Source organism: Numenius arquata, chromosome 4, assembly GCF_964106895.1.
Source record: "Numenius arquata chromosome 4, bNumArq3.hap1.1, whole genome shotgun sequence".
Classification (NCBI taxonomy): Eukaryota; Metazoa; Chordata; class Aves; order Charadriiformes; family Scolopacidae; genus Numenius; species Numenius arquata.
Window position 1 is genome coordinate 66,576,099 of NC_133579.1, and position 21,119 is coordinate 66,597,217.

At 38.4% G+C, this 21,119-nt stretch overlaps 1 protein-coding gene across 2 annotated transcripts in view; it reads left to right on the forward strand.

The window, feature by feature from the left end:
- The window catches only part of CDKAL1 (CDKAL1 threonylcarbamoyladenosine tRNA methylthiotransferase), a 424,960-nt gene that overhangs the window by 48,385 nt on the left and 355,456 nt on the right, over nt 1–21,119 (forward strand). For both annotated transcript variants that reach the window (XM_074146151.1, XM_074146152.1), the window contains exon 5: nt 20,685–20,769. In XM_074146151.1, the coding sequence (XP_074002252.1) occupies nt 20,685–20,769 (85 nt within the window). The remainder of the gene's footprint in view (nt 1–20,684; nt 20,770–21,119) is intronic.

The following is a 21,119-nucleotide window of genomic DNA, read 5'->3' on the forward strand; positions in this document are numbered from 1 at the left end:
TTAAGAATTACTTTGGTACAGACTGATAGCCATTTTTAATGATTGGGTAACAGTGTTTCTGGTCACATGAAGACAGTATGTATAAAAGAAGTTACTTGAAAGGTGTGTTTAAAAGTGTTTCATTGTTTTGATTGTTTTAAAAGTAATAGCAATGGTGAATGAGAAAGCTGAACAAAAATCATCAAAGCCTTTTTCTTGTTCCGTTTCTACTGATTTCCTCAACTGACTCCTGCTCTAGTAACCATGGACAGGCTGCTTTGCTTTCCATTCCGTGAGCATGGGAGAAGTGCCATACCCAAAAGAGCTGGATTCTACGCATTTGGTGGAATTATTTGTTTAGTTGGGAACAGTTGCATTTACACAGTCTCTTTAAATAGAGGCAGATTGAATGGTGTCACAGGAGCCAAAATTTGACAACAGTAAGATTAGCATAAACACAAAAGTCTGTCTTTTAAATTGAAGGTATTGTTTGGGGTAGACCTTGGTTTAAGTTTCTTCTCCTCAGATGCCTGTACACTTTGTATTTAAAGCCTCTGGACATCACACCTGTGTTCAGGTAGTGTTTTGGGAGCTGGTTCATGCTTCCTTACACATGTTATTGTCTTGTCATTCTTGAACTCATTCTACAGTGGTGCAAAGTATGATGGACCAGAAGATGATGGATAAGGACCCTGTTCCAGTCTTTCCTATATACTTCCTTGTCTGAATACTGTAGCAGAAATTAAAAATTGCTGTCTCACCTTTTAGAAAATGTGGAAAGCTCTCTTTTTTTCCCCCTTGCTCTGTGTAAAATGTTAAATCTGCTGGAAGAGAAGCTGGGCAGGGTTTTTAAGTTAATCACATAGGTGACTTCATCTTCACTGCATAGACCAAACATGTATTGTGTATTTTAGCGTTACAGCTCATCTCTACTGTAGAGTGAAAAAGATACAAATAATCATCTTCCATTTCTTGCTGTGGCTGAACGTGGCTTTATGAGCATGACAAACACCTCAGTCTACTTAAGAGTATCTGGTGTTTGGCTGATGCTCTGGCACAATAGCAGGGGCAACTTAAGTTTCGTTTGTAGCTAGTTTTGTTTAAAAATACTGGGCTCTCTGGGATCTATTTTACAAAGAACTTGGACTTCCAGACTCTGAGAGGAGAGTAACTATACCCTTGAAGGTGGCCTCCGTATAACTTATCTGTATGAGTCAGAGCCCTATGACTGAGAACTTTTTTTTTTTTTTCCTGTGGTGTTTAGCATCTGCTCCTTGAGACTAAGTAGCTGTTCCATTTTTCATTATAGGTATATGATTGCAACGATCTTTTAATCAGTTCTGTAGCTTTTAAGACTTGTTTTACATTGTAGAGATGTAATTGAAAGTATTATTTAAGTATTGCTTCAACCAGTCACGCTTGTAATCCTCTAATGTGCAGATAATGAACTTAATTTCAAAATGGATGGCTTCTTAAGTGGATTTTTAAGGCATGGCTTAAGTTAGCACAACTTAATCTATGGTCAAATGAGTTTCTGCAATTGAAGTGTTTTACTGTTGGCTAATGCTGTAGGTGTTCCAATGATAGCAGTGTTCTGATGGTAGCAGGCTATGTACTTGTGGCTCTCCATCCTTGTTGGTTGGGCCATCTTGTCTTTCTACATCTGCTTTCTAACTTGGATCTGCATACTCATAGCTCAGTAGCTCTCTAGCATCTTAAATACTCATTTCCAATGACAGGAAAGCAATGAGAACAGGAGTAAGATTTTAACATCATGTCTGAGACAATCTATTGTTTTCAAGCAATAGTAGTTAAACACTGGTTTTGATCTAATAATGTCTTGTACATTTTTAAAGGCTGCTGTATCTTTTTAGAACGCTTTCTGACTTGGTGAATGATCTCATTTGTGTTCACCCCACCAGATTAAACTACTTCTTTCTTTTGTGAGGAGTCTTGGTGGCTGTTCCTATTTTTATTTTAGTTCCAAGGTGGTTAGTTGCCCTTGAAGTGCCAAGAGTAGATTTGTAAAATACACCCCATAAAAGTCTCTGATCTCTACAACACTTATGGGTAAGACTGGTATTGTTTTATGAGATAATCAAGTGTAGTTGAAGAAGTAGTTGTGGTCTTTGGATAGACACAGACATAAGCTCTGAAATAGAAACAGCTGACTTCACAGGTTGAGAACTGCTGCTCAGTCACATCTCCCTGGAGAAAAAGGACAGCTAGTACTGGTGGTGTGGACAGTGATAAGGATGATAAAATGACTATATTTGGGGGAGTGGGAGAAAATTTAGATGATGATTTGAAGTTCTTATACAGATTGAAAGGTGCGGTGGCACGGGGGCTCACTTTTCTGTGGGGTGGGTGGTAGCTGATGTGGCTTCCAAAGCTGATGGGTTGTCTCATCTGGATGATGACAAGGTGTAGTGGGGTGGCTGGTTTGGTTTTGCTGGGGTGTGCCAGGATACCCTGTTAGGTAGGCATCACTGGCCAATGTCTCTGTTTTAAGTGTCTAGAAATACTGCTGGATGCCAGGTAGCTCAGGGTGCTGATGAAATAAAGTTTTAGAGCTTTTTTGGAGGAGTCTGCTAGTCCTTAAGGTTCCTAAGAGTCCTTAGTTCTTTAAGATTTGTCAGAAACTTGCCTGCTTCCTGGGGAATTTCCTGGAAATTCTGTGCTACTTTGAGTATGCTTTTAGTAATCTATATCTTGCTGGTCCCCCACTTAATATTCCCCCTAATTAGGTGGTACTTATATTTGTGAAACCCACATGCTTTATATTAGTTTGTGTTGATTCAGTTTCTTGAGGTCTGGTGGGCAAAGAATTAGTTTCCCAGTTGCTTACAGATCTTTCTCTACCTCTTACTGCACCCTCAATGGCAGGACCCTTTTTGCAAATACACATCTATTTATTCCTTAGGTCAAATTCACTGCCTGTCTTGTATAATTTAAACACTACAATTTCTATTTTTCATCATTAGTTCTTAACCACGGTGAGAATGGATTTCTTGCATGACTCCTGTAATTACCCATGTATTTGTAGCGTAGCTCTGCAAAGTATTTATGGTAGTGCTTTGTGTTATGAGGTTGGGAACACTAATCTTGATGCTGCATGTTTGGATACAGTCTGAGAAAAACCAGTGTGCCAAAAATATAAGATGTGTGTATTTTCAATCATTACACAGGATCATTTAATGCATGAAAAAATAATATAAAAAACCCTAAACACAGTACTCTGGGTAATGACTGTCTCTGTTGTGGCAATACATGCATAAAAACATAAGGAAGGATCTTAGGACTTCCTCTAGAATTTTTCTTTTAAATGCAGTGGCAATTTCCTTGAGGGAATTTAAAAAAACCACCACCAACCCAAACCAAAAGAACCTTACAGCTCACATTGGAGCTAACCTCTAGACTGACATGTGTTGATTATTTGTACTTATATTAATTATTTTTTTCCAGTTACGGGCAACAAATATCAAATAATTGCTGGCTAGGGTTATTTCTGCTAGTAAAATTCCTTTAACATTTTCATGCAGATGAAAAGACATTGGACATGCAATTGCCACGTAAATAGGGAAATAAAAGCAACTGGAAGACTTTGGTACCATTTTGTTTGCAGTGTATTATTGAAACGAAAGTAGTGAACGTTCATGAATAGTGACTTTTTAAAGGAAAGATACACACTCTGTTTTTACCAAGACATTGATGTTAAATTTGGACCTGCTTGAAAGAGGCATAATTTTTCCTAATTGAGGTAGTCATCCTAATGGTGTATATCAAATATGCTTCGGTTTTATAATAGAGAACACTTCATTGCATAAGTTGAAACTGAAATCTTACTGTGAAACCGAGGATGTGATGTACAGAATATCTGCATTTGATGGAGATCTCACGGGTTTCCGTTTCCTAGCAAATACTCAACACTTCATACGTTGCAGAAGACTCCTGTGTGTCAGTGGAAGGGGAATGTTATGCTTGACTTTTACTGGCTTTAGTAAATGGATTTAAGCAATAAAATTCTACCACTTAACTATCTATTTCACTCATCATCCGTTTCAAATGACTCTGTCAGTAAGCATCCCTGTTTATATATTCTAGTGGCACTTTTAGTAGTAATTAATTTAATTAATTTTGTACAGGTTTTATTGTTGATAGTAGCATGTTGAAAGAAATGTACTCTTCTGTGGTTTTGTTGGGTGCCTCTTAAACGTCTTAAGTTGAGTATTCTTCCTTCCTCATCTCAAACAGAGGCCCTGTGAGAATTCAGAAGCTATTGGTGTCATCTTTGATGTATTTTTGACACAGTTAGTGCACGTACTTAATTTAAATCTTCAGCCTGAGTGTGATGAAAGATCTGTACCGTTTTAGTGCATGCCTTAGCTTTTTGAATAGTTTAAGCCTTGCAAGAATTTCTTTAATATTCATTTTTATTTTTATAGAAAAAAAAGTTGGGTATATATTCTACTGTAAAAAGAGAGTGGGAAACAGAAAGAGGGAGTCAGTCAAGATTTTGAACAGGATCTAATAATTTATTTGTTGTAAGTGCTGAATACTGCTTTTGAAAATAATTGTAATGCTTAATTACATTAAAAAAAAGTTCCACAGGGAAAATTGAGAATGTTATAAGAATCTTGACTCTGTTAGGAGCTGCAACTATTCTATTTTCAGGTTTTTTTTACAGTGTTCAAAAAAAACCCCTCATTTCTTCAGTCTATCCACTATAGAATAATCTTGCTTGTACTTCGTAACATGGGCTAACTTGTAAATAATTAATGTGCTTTCAGGCAGGACACTTTCCAGGAAATTATGCCTGTTATCTTGAGTGTTTGCTTTGATCTGAGGATTTAATTGTGCTTGATGTGTGTAAGTAATCACATTTGTTGGGGAGTTTGGACTGTATGTGCAGTTTAAAATCAAATACAGCAACTGCGGTAATTATTTTGATGATCCTGTACCGATTGAGAATTTAAGGATGACACAGAATGTGATGGATACGTGGCTCAGCATGAGGAATACAAATAAAATTCAGTTCATTTCAAACTGAAACATAGCAATTGACTAAAATGAACATTTGTAGTGCTGTGAAAATGGACCTACTGTAGATCATTCCTTGTTTGTAAGAAAGATAAAAGAAAAATCCTACTTGTTTTGGACCCAGTTGGGGAAAAAGCTGTGTTTACAACTTTATTTTTTTTCCTGCGAGTAAAGCAGAAGTTATGGCAACGTTGTTCAGAGAACAGTACCATGAGGTGATTCTGAAGGAAGGGGTACATGGGACTGGCAGCTGCGATGTGAAATCAGGAATTGCTTTTGTTGTCCAGATAGGGCCCCCCAGTTTCCCTGTCGGTGGCCAGGCTGCATGGATGGTCCCAGGCTGTGCAGGGCTTCTGGATTCGAGGGCAGCTGGTGGCTTTACCTGCTGGCTGGGGATACAGGCAGGGCAGAGCGCCAGCAGGCTCTTGGAGTCCAGAAGAACTGAAGTCACCCCATCTGGGGCAGTCTCAGAGCTACAGACATTTGGGGCTTATCTCAGGGCTCCCAAGATCTAAGTGGCAAGCATGGAGCTTGGACTTGAAGTACTCAAAGACTGCTGACACTCTCAGAGCTGAAGGTGGGTTTTCTTACTGAGAGATGCTGGGAGCCCTGGCATGTTGGGTTCTTGTGGGGTGGTGGACCCTGAACTAAACTGGGTTGCAGGTGGGGGACCTGATAAAGGAGCTTTGGAGTGACAAGTAGAAGAACCTCTGCAGGGAAGTGGGTGCTTTCTCAGTTCTACAGCTCGTATGTTTTGGCAAAATGTATCTGTTCAAAGCTACTTAAGTGCCAGATGATTAATGGAAAATACATTGCATGTGTTTGCAAGGCCCAGTGATGATTAATAGTCTGTAACAAATAAAGTGCTGTGGTGTCTCTTTTGTGAATATACTGTTAACGTAAGTTTGAATACAAATTTTTTATTACTTTTTTTTAATACATGCTTGGTGGAAACTAGAGAATTTGAAACAAACTTTTTTTTTCTTTTGGTGATAAAAAGTCTGTTATCTTTAACAAGAAACACTGACAGATTATATCCAGGATGTAACAAATACTGTGCTTTTCAAACAGGAAAAACTACAATTGGAAGTTGTCACTGGGGTGGTAGTGCTTTTAGTGATTTTTATGTCCTGAATTTTCACTGTCTGTGCTTTTGTTCCCTCTCCATTACAGTTGCCTCTTCCCCATTCCTGTTACATGTATATACCCTCTCTTTCCCTCATGGCATCAGTTTTAACTGTGAAGGTCAGTGCTTATGCTCTTTTGTTTGGTTGATGACCATCTAACGATGGAAGACTGTGGTTAACGATTTAAAATAGCATCAGACACTTCTTTCTGTGTGGGTATTAGTCAATTGTCCATACAGTGCATGCAGCTCACCCTGACCTCTGCGATTCCTCAGCCAGGAGAGGAGGAGCGTCCTCATAACTGGATCTGTCTGAAAGCATTGCAATGTTCCCCAGAGCACTTGCTGTCAGATGAAGTGCTATGGTAATTCTAAAGGTTCTTCACATAACAGTATTCTTATGTCTCTGAGTTCAATCAAAATAAAGGATGTCGTGAGGTTTCTCATCTCTGGCATTTGGAAGACATTTAACTTTAAATTTTGTTTACATAGAACATAAGCTTTTTAAATTCTCTGCACTTACATTTAAAAGAAAGTAGCACCACAGCCATTTTTTCCCCGCAGTTAGAAGAAGAGTATCTGCTGGATATTTGAAGTACTTGTAACTTTATGGTAATAATTTTCAGTAAGAGAAGGGCCATTGGACCAGTAGGCAGGGTGCTATACATATATTTTGCCATACATACTAAACATTAAAAAGGAACTTATCTGTATAGAGTTTGTGCATATAGAACTTAACTTCAATCCAAATTTCAGCCTTGGTGGCTAAATGCCTATATTGGCAGAGCTTTAAAGAGATGCTAGCAGAGGGCTGGTGTGACTGAGGAAGAGGACAAAATGAAAATGTGAATTTAACATCGTTGTCTCATGGTGACTTTGTTTTCCTGGTTTTATAAGTAGTAAAAACTTTCATCCAAGTCTAATTTTAGTTGCAAGTGCTTAGAGCATTTAGTTAAATGCGAGGGGTTAAGCACTTTGCGGTCGTTGACTTTTTTGCTTTTTACAGGTTGAATGTGTGGATGAACCCGAAATGGTAGGTGAGGCGCTTTCAAAGACAGGAAGCCATCTGCCTCTGCCTGCGCTTGCGGGAGAACTCGGTGGTTCCATGTTGTTTGTAGCTGGGACTCTCCAATGATTGATCCACGATAGGCTGAATTACCAGCTGAATTTCAATTTAGAAAGATCCTGACTGCAAAGCTGTGCCCTTAAGCTAAGTCAATACCTGTATTTCTGTCTTGCTGGATACATCCTGAAAAGGTGTCACTCACACATGACTTTTTTTTTTTTTCTTTTTACCTAAAGAAATCTATTAATGTACTTGTAGGTTGTACTGTTTTCTTAGGGTTATTGTTTCAAGGTCAGTGGAAATAAATACAGCCTAGTTACAACCCAGTACCATTGTAACTTTATGAATTGAAGGTAGGTAGTCTGGGCTTTCCGTGTAGTCATGGACCTCCTGGTGCCCTCTGTTGCCACTGTACCACTTCCCTTTATTTCTAGCAATGTTTTATTCATTTCTATTAGGCCTTGCTCATCTGAAATGTTGAAAAGACTAAAAGTGTGGTAACAGAAGCAGCTTATGTCTTGTCCTACTGGAAGTGATCGTTACCCTTGAGCAGAGGTGGTTATGACCGTAAGCGTTTTTACCTTCTTATATCAAAAGTATGAAAAAATGTTTGCTTTTGGTTTTTGGCTTTTTTTTGGCTGTTTTTTTGATTTAAGATTACCACTAGGGTTCACCAAAAGCTTTCTAATAAATGTCGGTATCAAGCAGTCGAGTGGATGATGTGCCAGAGTGGGGTGGGTTCTGCGACTTGTAGGAACTTGATATGCTATTTTCAAAATTCATCTTTGAAAGGAAAGAAAAGGTAAATTAGAGCACACACGCTGAATGAAAACAGCTGTAAAGACTGTGAAGTCATAAGGTGTATTATACAAGGGAAGATAGTGATCATGGGAGATAGCAGATTGAACTTCAGCCATCAACATGGAAAAAGAGGAATTTGCATAAAGATCCCTCTCGTAATAGAAAATGTAAAATAAATTGTGGATAACTACAGGCCTTGAATTCTTAAAAGTAAGGAAGTGGAGTATCTTCAACTTATTGAAAGGAGAAAGGTGAAAATGCCTTCTAAAATATCTTGGCTACTTTCAGCTGTGTAGTGAAATGTAAGTTTTCTGTTGTTAGTCCTTACCTTGCCTTCAAAGTAGGAAAGACAAAGGTAAACCCAGCCAAAAGAAAGACACTCCCAGTGCGGAGCCTGGGGCAGGGGAGGAGAAGACAACCCAAAAAACTTTGACTCCTTATGTCATCGGCCTGTGGAGCATTTCCAGCAGATCTCCTGCCTTTTCCTCGGAGGAAATGGAAAACCACTGGGCAGGACTCTGCGCTCTGAAAGTGCAACTCACTTTGCTGTAATACATCAACAACACTTCTTGTGACAGTGCTTGAAATCCTGAGATATTGCTTCCAAATAAGATGAGAAAGTAGATCCTCACACACCCCCACCTTCTCTTGTTTGTCAAAATGATCTCCTTTTTTATTTTTGGGAGCTGCTGCTCCACCAAATAACACATGCACAGTGCCTCAAACTAGTGTTTGACTGGTTTGTGCTTGATGAAATTGGACCACTCTGGGGCTATAAAGCCACAATTCTCTATGCAAAACTGGCATACTTGAACTTTTGGCACTTGTAAATGTTGTTGAAAGTTTCAAAACAGACTTGACTTATTGTATGCAGCCTTATTAGTACTGGAGGAATATCTTCTGTTTGGTTGTTTTTGTTTGGTTTTTTTTTTGTACAAATGACAGGAACCTAACAAAACTGGCTCTCTCACAAGAATATTAATTAAACCTTCAATCAAGATGGGCAAGAGACAGGATAGAGGAATCATACGTGAGGCTGTAATGGATATCTCTGTATTGGTGCAGAAATATTTGACCTTTTTAAGGGTGTGCTTTGAGCGTCCAGTGTCTTGTTTTACTTCTGTCCTCGTCTGTTCGTTTAGACGCTGTTAGATAATACAGTTGCAAGTAAAGTGTTGGAGAAATGGTGTGAATGGATAGTGAGGCTGCAGAGGGGCACATCCCTGCTGTAGCAGCTGCATGAGCTGGTGGGGCACATCTGCCTGTGCTTGGTCTGTGTTTGTCTTTCCCAGTGCATCTCTGCTGTTCTCTGCTCCCATGAATAGACTTCCTTACTATTCTGGACAAATGGGCAGAGAACCACAACTGCTACATTGTCCTAAAGGTTTGTGGACAAAGCATAATGGAAGCCTGTCGGTGGGATTTTTGTGAAGAAGCTTGCACTGCTGATTGCTGCCCTGCATCTCTCGGTTGTGCGTGTAAAGAGTGAACTTTAATTTCCGCTGTGCTCAGTCTGGAGCTTTCACAAGCACTAAATTCTGCTGATAATCTGAACCGGGGATGATGGCTGGGAATTAACCACAGCAAGGGCTTATCTGGCTGCAGGGTATGGTACCTTAAGCCTATATCTCCTGCTTTTCAGAAAACTGATAAAGTAGCAAATAGATGAGGTGTGAAGGTAGTTCTGAGAAAGTCAATAAATAGCCGGAAGCTACAATTTAATAAGTGTTTGGACATATCTGGCTCAAATAGCTTATATATTTTAACTCTTTTAAAAGTGGTAGATGGAACCTAAATCCATATTCCCTGTGGCATTAGGTATCAGGAGAAATAAGTGGGAGCAAGGCATTTGAAATCAATAAATTGCTTCTAGGTACAACTTAATGCAGACAGAATTTAGAGGAAAAAAAGATTGTGAACCAGATACAGGAATAAAATTTAGCTTTAATTTGCAGACTACAGCAAAACACTAATCTTGGCTCTTGTGAAAATAAATGGAGATTTGGAAGTTGTGGAAGTGAGGAAGTTCAGTGCCATGGGCCAGCTTGTAGAGACTAGGTGTACTGAAAAAGTAAGAGATCTGTGGAGCAAAGCTGCTCTCCAGATTAATGTTAGGCATTTATGGTCTCATTTAAAGGTATTTAATTACTTAAGACCTATTTTATATTACACTTGAAACGAAGCAAAGTTTCTTCCTCATTTGCTTGGCAGTTTTGCTCTACTGGAGAATCTTCTACTTCACTGCTTGGAGCTTCCTTTTGTTGGATGTACCTGTGGCTTGCAGGGACTAGAAGTGTGAGAGGCTTCACCGAGTAGGTAATTCAAGTGATGCCAATGCATATTATAAAGGCCTTTGGTTTCTCTCTGCTGTACCTAGCCCAGCAGGTTGTTACCTGGGTGCATGATAGCATTCCTGGGTCTGAAGCATTCCTCAATTTATAGTTTCTTCTTTCTCTCCCCAAGACATAGTGAGGGAAAGCCGTTAATATTTCATTATCTCTGCAGATAGAAGCATTTCTTTAAGTGAGGCTTGTTAGAGTGTCACACCTAAAGGAGATTAAAATGATCTTCCTGGGGCAGATTACAGTCAATCTTTCTTGATTCTGAAATATTTATCACTGTTTACAGCAAATTCATATGGAATCATATGATGTGTACAGAAAAAAATAAAATTTTCATTTTTCTTCACCTGTGGCTTTGCTGCCTGCACATGAAATTAGTTACTCATGCTCGACTGTAGTGTTTTTTTGTACCTTAAAAAATACCACAGGATATGATATTTGCAAATGAGTAGTTTAGACAACGCTTCTCACTTGCATTTTGTGTCTTGCAGGTCTCAACATCATCAGTTTCACTTAGATTTTACCAGTTGTTTAGAAACTGATCTGTAAAACATAATCAAATCCTTTTAATCGTTCTTACTAAGTAAGCTTTCTTCTGAGACTTCAGATAAAGCAAGTGGAGATTCCTAAAGTGTTGTACCAAAAAACGTGAATGCGGTTATTTTTCAGTGAGCCCCATGAAAACTAGAGGTTCTTTGGGAGCTGTCATCCTTCTAAGGCAGTAGTTAGACTTCAGGAGGTACTCTAAGACAGTTGGTAACATATCTGCAAGAGTTGTGTTTGAGCACTCATAGGGAGTTAGTAGAACTATTGTAATCTGGTTCTGTTTTGGGTTTTTTGGGAGGGGGTGGATGGGTGTTGGGTAGTTGTGTTTTGGTTTTAGTTTTTTTTTTACCTCATCCCACAGAAAACACCCAGTTTAATCTGCTGTTCAGTGTTTTCTGTTGATTCGCTATGCTACCCAAATTACTGAAGGGCTGTTTTTTGGGGATGCCTTAAAACTTGATGTCAAAAAGTTACTGGATATCACTGATCTGGCCTGTAAATGATGTAGACTGGAATAGCTTGTGCAAATGAGTCTAGGCAGTGGCTTTGTGTTCGGGAACGGACCTGAAGTCAGGGACAATTTGGTGAAGATTTTGGCTTATTTGTGTAGGCATCCTGTCTGGCTTGATGAAGTTATAGAAACTCTGAAACTACTTGTCTACATTTATAAGTTGAAAAGGAATTGGTGTAGGGCTGCGTACATGTTTAATATGTGGGTGTTGAAGGTACATCAGTTAATATTTGCAATGTGTTTTGAAACTTCAGTTGCATGGTATTATGCAAGACTTCTTTTGTTGATGGTCGAGTTCGAACTGTTAGTGACTAAGGTAGAAGTAATCAGTCTGTATTTGCTCATTTGAATAACTTGTGCTTTGCATATGAAGCTGTATGTAGGGAGTACAAAGAGACAAAAAAGCACTGAATCATACTGCATGTGCTATTTGTGGATGATCAAGCCGACTTAAGACTTAGAGGAGGAGTTTCTGGGATTTTTCCAAATTCTGTCAGCAAAACAAATTCTACCCGCATTAATCATCAGAATGAGTTGTTGGAGTTATTTGTATGTTGTTATAGTGTAGTCTGACTAAAACAGGCTACTTGACCTTGTTCCTAATGTAGTGGGACTTTCCCTGAGAGACTGATAAATCGCTTATTAGTACTCTTCATATTGAAATTATTAACACTGATCATTAAGACTTCAGTGAGGTGAAAGGATCAGTTGACTCGTGGAATGCATCGAGATTATGCTTGTGCACAAGAGCAGGATGAAATACCCACCTTAGAGCACCGAGCTATGGTACCTGCATCTGCTGGTGCCCAGGATCGTTTGGGTGCCTTAACATTAGGTGGTACTGGGTTGAACAGACCCTGGCTATGCTTAGGATTTCTGCCACCGCACAGCTAGCAATGAGATTCTTCCTCTCTTGTTTTAAGACCTTGTTTTGTTCAAGGTGTGATCCACTTTTCTTAAAGTGGTGAAGTCCTTTATTTTGATGGAATGAGCTAAAATTCAGGCTGCCTCTTCCACCTTTGCCATATAACACCATGTGCAGAGACACCTTTTACTAGTTGATATCAACAAAGAGCCACAAGAAAAAGGTAGCCTGTAAGCTCACGTCACGTTGGAAGAATCTTCATTTGTAATGTGGTCATGGATCTATACTCGTAAATGGGGTACCTTTTCTTCAAGATGTCTTGTCAAACGGCTCCCAGATAGACAAGTGGAACTGTAGAATGTAGAATAAAATCCAGCACAAATTCGAATATTTATGGTGCACAGCACTGTTCCCAGAGTCGAAGACAGATGTAACCAAACTATGTATTTTGTTCTGATCAGCAAAGATAGCAAGCAGATAAGATGTGAAAATGATCAGTCCCTTTCTTGATGGGAAGAAGTATGGGATGTTCATACATGCGCTGCAGATGTTGTGGTAGCTGTGGGCTTAGGAAAGTTAACATTGAAATTTTTGAAAAGACCTATGGGTACTGCAATTTTAGAATGTAATTACCTGCTGCTCTTCTAAAAAACAAACAAACAAACAAAACAAACCCCAAACATTTCTGGGTTTCACCTTTTTAAATCTAAATCTTTTTACAACCTCACTATCCTTAGGTGCCTTAATGCATGGAAAATTTAGTGACTTAGAGAAGATGAACAAAAATAGCAAAGTAACTGTCAATTCCTGTTGCCTGGGCTGGGTAAACAGGCAGAAAAATCAGCTGGAGATTGCAGAAGGAATTGAAATGAAAGTTATAATTTAAACTGGACTCTTGACACTGTTACAAGGTAAATCTTCAAAGTATATTTAATTCTGCTGTTCATGACTTCGTGCAGCTTAGGTGTTGCTAAGGCTGGATGGATTAAAGCCTGCCCAGCTCTCTGCGCCTGGGTGAGACCCTGGGCTGCTCCAAGCAGGAGTGCAGCTGGAACAGCTTCTAAGTCTGACATAAGTGTGTAGAAAGTAGGTGGCTTGCTCCTAGAATCATCTAGGACCCAGGTTGCAGCCTGTGCTGAGTCTAGAGCAGAGATGGAAGGGATGTAAAGAATGGATTACTTGCTTCAGAATCCCAATGTAAATAAGACTATGTGCTACTGATGGTCACACAGTAGAAGGAGAATGTAAAGTTTATAATAGTTGATGGTTTGATACAAAATTTGTTCTTTCTCATGCCTTTTCTTCTATGCTGTGTTCTGTGTTCAGTACACCTGTGCCAGGCCTGAAGAATTCTAACATGCATGCTCTGAAATACAGATTATTTTGTCTATGCTATTTATAAATATATTATTGTTAGTTCAGGTGTTCAGCTATTGTATTTTTCCAAGTTCTACTTGAACGATACCTTCTGAATAACCTCAAAGTTGCCCTTAGTTTTAGTGATAGCAGCAGAATCCATAAGCTGTTCTGCTGGCCTTGGCTAACTCCAGCCACAAACTTACTATATTTTGAAGGAGTTTGTTTGGAGGGAGTGCTAAGGCAAGGTTCCTGGTCATGAATAGTTGAATGGGACACCATCTGGTAGTTCAGTAGTTTGTCCCAGTAGCTGTGCGCTACCACCTAAACAGCTGAAAAGAGTGAGGTGTGTTACAGTACACTTCTTATTTAGGAATAGGCTTTCAGAGGTTAATGGAAATATAACAGTATTGTTTTAGAAACATCACAGACAGACCTGAAAGTGTGCGTGAGTAAAGAAAATTGAGTTATTTATCTATCATACTGAAATGAAGAGAGGCAAGGATTTAACAGGTAGTATTTTGAATCCAGTAAATAGTGTTACTGATTTTGTTTTTTTTTTCCCTCCCCTCAGTAGAACTAGCTAGATCCTATGTATTCAAACATGCTTGGTTCCTCCTCATTTGATGTCTTCAGTGGACAGTCCTTGTGCACCTCTCTTTTGGTGCTGAACAGAGAGAAATGTCCTTTGGTAGCAGACACAGCATCCTGATCGGGAATGCTTTATAAAACCTGTCTGTCGTCTGGCAGTAGCTGCTGTTGTGAGATGTCTACCCACTCAAGAATGAATTTACTAAAAATACTCAACTTCTTAAAACGAGGAGAAAAGAGAGAAGCTCACTTGCACAATTAGCTCAGTAATGGAAATGTTAATGGAGAATAAAAATAGTAACTTTGCATATTTGCAGTTTAAATTAGGGCAAGAGGCATGATGGGAGAACTGTTTTTTTTAATGAAGACCTGTCCACATTACCCGATTTGATAAGCAGCCTGTCTTTCCTTATGGAGCTTTAAATAAGACTCACAGGGTGAACCAAGTTGTTGTATTTTCATTAATGGTGGATGAAGTAATTTGTTATGACCAGAGTATCTCAGAAGTAAAATGAGAAAACAGGAGTCACGTTGCAATCAAGTTGACCCTTTTATATTTTACATCCTAACACTGCTGATAAGAGACGAGGGAGACTGTTTTGAAAAGATGTTTGCAAAGTTAGTACTTCCAGCATGCATTTTGAGTGTTTTGTATCATTGGTAAATGCATGGTAGGTCTTGGGAGGTGGGAACTGATAAACGTGGCTCTGAGATTTCAAACAAAAGCCATCTGGAAGTTCATGATAACTTGCGGTTTTGATTTGTAGTTGCTGTTGAGGCCAGCAGACAAAAGGAAAGTGCTTGTTTGGAATCTTTTCTGTAAGAGGTGGAATCATAGCATCATAAAATGGTTTGGGTTGGAAGGGTTATACGAGAGTTGATAGTTAATGATATCTGATACTTAGTTACCATTTGCTAGCTCTCAATATTCAGTATTCCGTATTTTGTGTGCCAAGAAAGGTCTGCAAAGCAAAAAAAAAAAAAAAAAGGAAACAAAAAAAAGGCATTCTCCTCTTCTTCTCAACCTTGTTGTATATTTGTTGTGTATTTTTCCTCTGCCAAGCAAACCCTATTGTCTAGAAACAATTAACTGAACTTCATGTCCCCAGAGGAAGATGTACCTTCCTTCTGCACTGATTACTCGCAGCATTTCTGAACTAATATTTATAAAAGAGATTCTTTCCCAACACTTGCTGAGGACCCTCAATGCCCAGTGGCCCAAGAAACCATTAAATTACCAGCACCTAATTTCAGTAACCCAGGGCATAAGAGTTGGGTTTCTGTGACAGATGGATGTTGAAAGAAAATACAAAGTTTGGTAACTTTTTTCCAGTCAAGATGCTGGATGGCTTTTGTAATTAGCTGTGAGATGTCCTCACACTTAGAATTTTTTTTTTTTTTTTTTGTGTCTTTTGGGGGGAGATGATTCACATGGAGTCCAGTTGTGAGCACATGCTCCAGATACATAACTTGGATGTTACCGTGTCTGGCTCCAGAGCATAAAATGCCAAGCAGGGGATGGAGGGAAGGGGGCAGAGCTGTTTTGGAAGTGACAATGCACAGGACAGAGCGTTAATGGGGAGGCCCATAAGTGGGAACTGAGGCTAGAATACAGCACATTAAAACAGAGAAACTAGAGTTGCATCTGTTGTGAGAGAGTTGGAAGTAAAGGAAAATTAGAAAGGACAAGAAGGAAGACTCGCAGAGAGCTTAGGAACAGGGCAAGGAGAGCTGGAGGAAAAGGCCATGGGAGAACGTTCTGTGACTGTAGAGAAAGATCTTTCAGGTTGAAGTTACGCAGGTTAATGTACAGGATTTAAAAGGATGTCATACAAATTGATTCATGTTTTTCGAGCAAACAGTGCTGGTTGCAGTTTCAGTGCAGAGGGGATTGATGTGCTGAATAAAGTTATTCTTTTAGGACTTCACTATCTGTGTTTCTTCTACTTCAATGCTCTGTGTGTGTTTTGATTTTTTTTCAAGGAGATGTGGTTTGGGGAGGACTGCAAGAAAACAAAGTTTTGGAAAAAGAATTGAAAGAAAAAAGACTTAAGTTAAAACACCAGGGCAAAACCAAGTCAATTGTTTAATTTTCAACTGATAGTATTACTACGGTCTTCTTAAGATGTTCTTCTGATTTATGATTGCTAAAATGATAACAAACCCAAAAATATTAGTTAGAAAAGAATTGTAAATATTGTTTTCCTCTGTAGGTATACTGATGTTTCAGACTCTTGCCATTTTATCCTTTTAGTATTGCCTAATGCAGCCAATTCATGTTTTCCAGAGCTTCCCAATTAAGTTAAGTATTCAGAAGTTTCCATGACCTTTAGGTTTCTTTGTACTCTATGTTGTTTTGCAGAGAGTATGATAGACTTTGTGGTTTACTTCCAGTGTAGCCTTTCTTTTATGGAAAAGATGTCACAATGCAAAAGGGCCATGGTTTTGAGTTGTGTTTTTGAGCATTTAATACAATGCTGATTTGACATAACTTTTTTCTAAAAATGTCTTAACATACAGGAACGTGTATAGGTAGCACATGAAAACATGCTCAGCAGCAAAATATCATCATTTAAAAAGTATCTTTAGGCTGAATATATGGAAAAAGCAAGTTGAGGAAGATCCCCTTAGAGAAGTTTGTTGCAGGATATAGAAAAGGGCACCTGTATCTCATATTCACTACCATAATTGATGTTCACTGTGCTTACAGTTCTTGCTTCAGTTTTGCCTGTCGCATTATGTATGACTTGCTGGAAAACCTTCTGTAAAGGTTAGATTGTCCTCTTCAGTCAGATCTGTGAGAGTTCTCAAACACAAGCCTCTGTTCTACACTGAAATTTTGGAGGTTTCTCCATTACCTTCTGGTCTAATGGAGGTTTCTGAGAACTATTGGCATCAACTTGCTGAACGAATGAACCCCAGCTTCACTGTGACCTTACGAGGTGGAGGCTGGAGTTGGAAAAGGTGGCAGGTGGAGACCTTCCAAGGAAGGGTGCATGGGCTGCGTTAGCAGGCACAGCGCTACATTGGTATGATGTTTACCATCCAGACCTAAATACTTCACACTTCCTGGAGAGCAAAGAAACCTCGGGTCTGTCTTCCCCTGCCCGTGTAGGCATGTATTTTGAAGCCTGAGCTTATTTATCAGAGCTATTTTATGCTTTCTTTGGGCATGCACTGAGCACTAGCAACAACTTGTGCCAGAATATTGATTAATACCTATATATATATATATATATATATATATATACACACACAGGTATTATATACATATAGCCAGTCCCTTCAATCCCCTTGCCCCGAATAAAGAACGCTTACCCCTGGTGTTGCATAATATTTAGTAATTATGAAGCCTCAAAATCATCTTGTTTATACATGCCAACTCTAAGCTGGTGTTTTGGTTCATGTTTGTTTCAGCACGTCCATCAAGGCCTTGCATTCAGTGTAAGGGCATCAAAAGTTCTGAGAGCAGAATGTGGCCCCTGACAAGTTGCCCCTGCAGTGTTGTAAATGGGCATATTTTCCTGCAACCTGATACAAAAATGCCCTGGTGGTAAATAAGTTTGTGGTTTTTTTAAACTGTAATTTGCTTAAGAAAATACAGTAGATCATGGTGAATCCACACGAGTGCATGTAATTCTTTTATGTGTGAATGGTGCAGTAAAGAGCTAGGAAAATTCGGCTATCATTTTGAGGAGTTGTAGTATGAACTCTTAATAAATACATACAGCTAAAAAACTTGTATGTCAATCTATCCATATGAAAGAGAATGAGAGTTGATATGAAAAAGCATTAAAAAATAAATACAGAAATAGAACAACTAAATAACGTAAAATAATACTATAGCTGTAAGAGGAGGACAAGCCTCTGCTAATCTTCTATTTTTCTTAAATGCTTTTTAGATTTATACATTAATGAGACTCCTTTTCCCAAAACTGCTCAGAAGATTCTAGTCTGCAGAAGCTTTTATTCTACACCCTCTGTTCTGCAGAAGGTAAAATCTATGAAGAAATAAATTTGGATGTATTTGGGAGATACCTACGTGCAAAATATGTGCAAGTGTTGCAGTTGCTGTCCCTCAGACTCCCAGTGAAGGAGCTATTATATTAATAGCCTGGAATCCAGATTGTTGTATGAAATGATTCCTGTTGGGTTAGTGTGTAAGGTCCTTCTAAACTTACATGGGTTAGTTTTTCCGGTGCTGTTTTGAAGAAAAGGGATTTTATTTTAGCTTTGGGGAGAAGTATTGTCACAGTGAGGCCAGCTCTTCCTTCACATGTGGAGACCATGGCACATGGAGGAACTGAAACCAAGCCCAGAATTGATGTTCTCTGCATTAAGGCATCACTCCCTTGAATAAAGAGATCTCATGAAAAATGTTGTGCTCTACAGAGATGTATGACTCCTACTGACACTTGTCTGTTGAATTCCCAGCCTCCTGCCTGACTTACAGTGTCAGCCTCTTGTTATTTAGTGTCCCCCCCAATTCTCAGGTGGGTGTGTTATGGGTGGGGAGCTGAATTTATAAACATTTTATGCTGCTGAAAAGAGTAAGAAATAAAAAGTTTTGGCAGTGTTATTGGAAAACTGTTTTAAAAATGTGTTTGTTTTCATACTTGGTGAATTTGACTGGGCCAAGAGTTCACCCTTTTTCTGCTGTTGAAACTGTACCTTTCTCTGCTTTTCTATACATCATTCCTGATCAATTTTTAACTATCTTTCTAACAGTAATAGTATGTTCATTAGTATGAAAACGTTTTCATGCAGCCTGGGTTGGAGGAGAAATTCTTTGGCTCGTTCCATTTTTGTTGAACATGGTCATGTTTTCCTGTCAAGACAGGGTCGGATCTTGGTACATTTGCTTTATGTTTAAAATAGCTTAAGGTCTGAATGTTATTTTTGATGATTCCCTTGTAGCCTTTCCCTGTTACAGAAGAGGCCAGTGTTTGATCCAAGATAATGGCATAATTTCTATCAACAAAGATTAGAAACCTTCTGAATGTTTTCTCTTACTTAACACAAGTATGTCCTTTGGTTGCTATTTTATGTGCTATTTTCATTTTACCTGCTTCCTAGCTTAAGTGACTGATAGTTAATTGTAAAGGATCATTTCTTTGGAGAAAATGGCAGTGAGACAGAAGGAAAAATTATTCTCTTTTAGGATTTTAGGGTCAGTTATGTGTATGTGGGGAAAAGGATATTCACGCCTATGTGGGTATATTCATGATGAGCGCATATGTAAACATGTTTAAATCTTTGCAAACTTTCTTCTGCTTTAGCAGGATGTTAATTCAAACAAGGCATTCTAAAAACAATGCTTTATCTCTATTCTTTGTTCATTGGCTTATGTTCTTTAAAGATACCTCAGTCAATACTTCAGTACTCGGGATGTACTGAATAGTAGCAAAAGTGACACAACTTTTCTTAGCCAAACTGACACGAGCTATCCTGATGAATGCTAAAGCACTTGAATATTTGAGATGGATTATCTTAGTTCTTTTATTTGAAAAAAGAAGCTCTAGCTTCACAAGAAAAATAAGTCTGCTGGTAATTGTGTGCTATGGGTCATGTTTTACAGGATTAGAGTTTATATATGTGCTTCCACAGCTAATTCTGGGATTCAGTTCTGTTAATACATTTACACATCAATAGGTTGTGAACATACAGAAAGGTTTGGGTCTTGAAGAAAATTATGTGCTTATCTGAATGGAGGCAGATATTCCTTGTATGAATATCTTTTGTCTGAAAATTGCTGAACTATAATTATACCATAACTAAGATATAATCTGAACTAGAAATATGCATGTTTCTTGCCAAATTAGCTTCATTGACTTTTCTCTTTAGTAGAGATACGTGTTTTATAAATTCTGACTTTTCTGTTTTGTTGTACTATTTCATGGCAGAGCTGAAGCAGGCATTTTGTTTTGATAGTGAAACCTGCTTTTTGTTGACTACTTTATTGATTTAAAAAGCACCTTCATGCATTTTGGTGATCTTTTTCCCTTTGCATAGGCCAGACTTTTCTAGGGAGTGTGCATTTTTGGGAGTAGGAACCATTTTTTCTTAATCTTATTTTCTATGGTGTCCAACCTAGTAGTGTCTCAGCTGGTAAATGAGATAACTGTTCATTCTTCCTTTGGAAAAAAAAAAACCAACAAAACCAACCCAACAACAACAACAAAAAAAAAACCAAAACAAAAACACAAAAAACAAACAAAAAAAGGTACAATGGAAATGCTTGTGTGTGTGTGGTATTGTTTTTTTCCTCCCAAATCACAAAAGAACAAACAAATAAAAACCCTTTTCCAAGAATGTGATGGTTTTAAACGTTGAATGTAAAGTCATTTTGCAAGTAGTCAACTTACTGATGATGGCTAAGTTTGGTCTTTTTTTAAAATATGATGTAAAGTAGTTGACAGGCTGTATAATTCTTAACACAGGTTTGTATCTTTGTCTTCTAGACAACTCTGCTGAAGCAGATTTATGGTTGCTGAACAGTTGCACAGTAAAAAATCCTGCTGAGGACCACTTCAGAAACTCAATCAAGTAAGTTGCTTCCCTAAAAAGGTACTTAATTATCAATGAATTTTGCATGCTTTAATTTTAAAAGCTTCGTATTTTCAATCTAGAAGAAATTTGGGGTTTTAGAGCATGAAGTGTGCTGAGTTTGAGTGATACAATGCTGAATTCTCTCGAATGGGTTTGTAAGGTGCAGTGTATTTTTAATTTTTTTTTTTTTTTAATTAGCTGTAACTTGCAAGTGATTATCAATACACTTCTTTAGGAGAACTACTGACCTATTTAGACAGGGGCTTCTATATCGTTTTTCAAGAGAATGTTGTAATAGTCTTCTGAAGAGTTGAATGTTTGTTTTTTCAAAAGTGTGAATTCTTAGG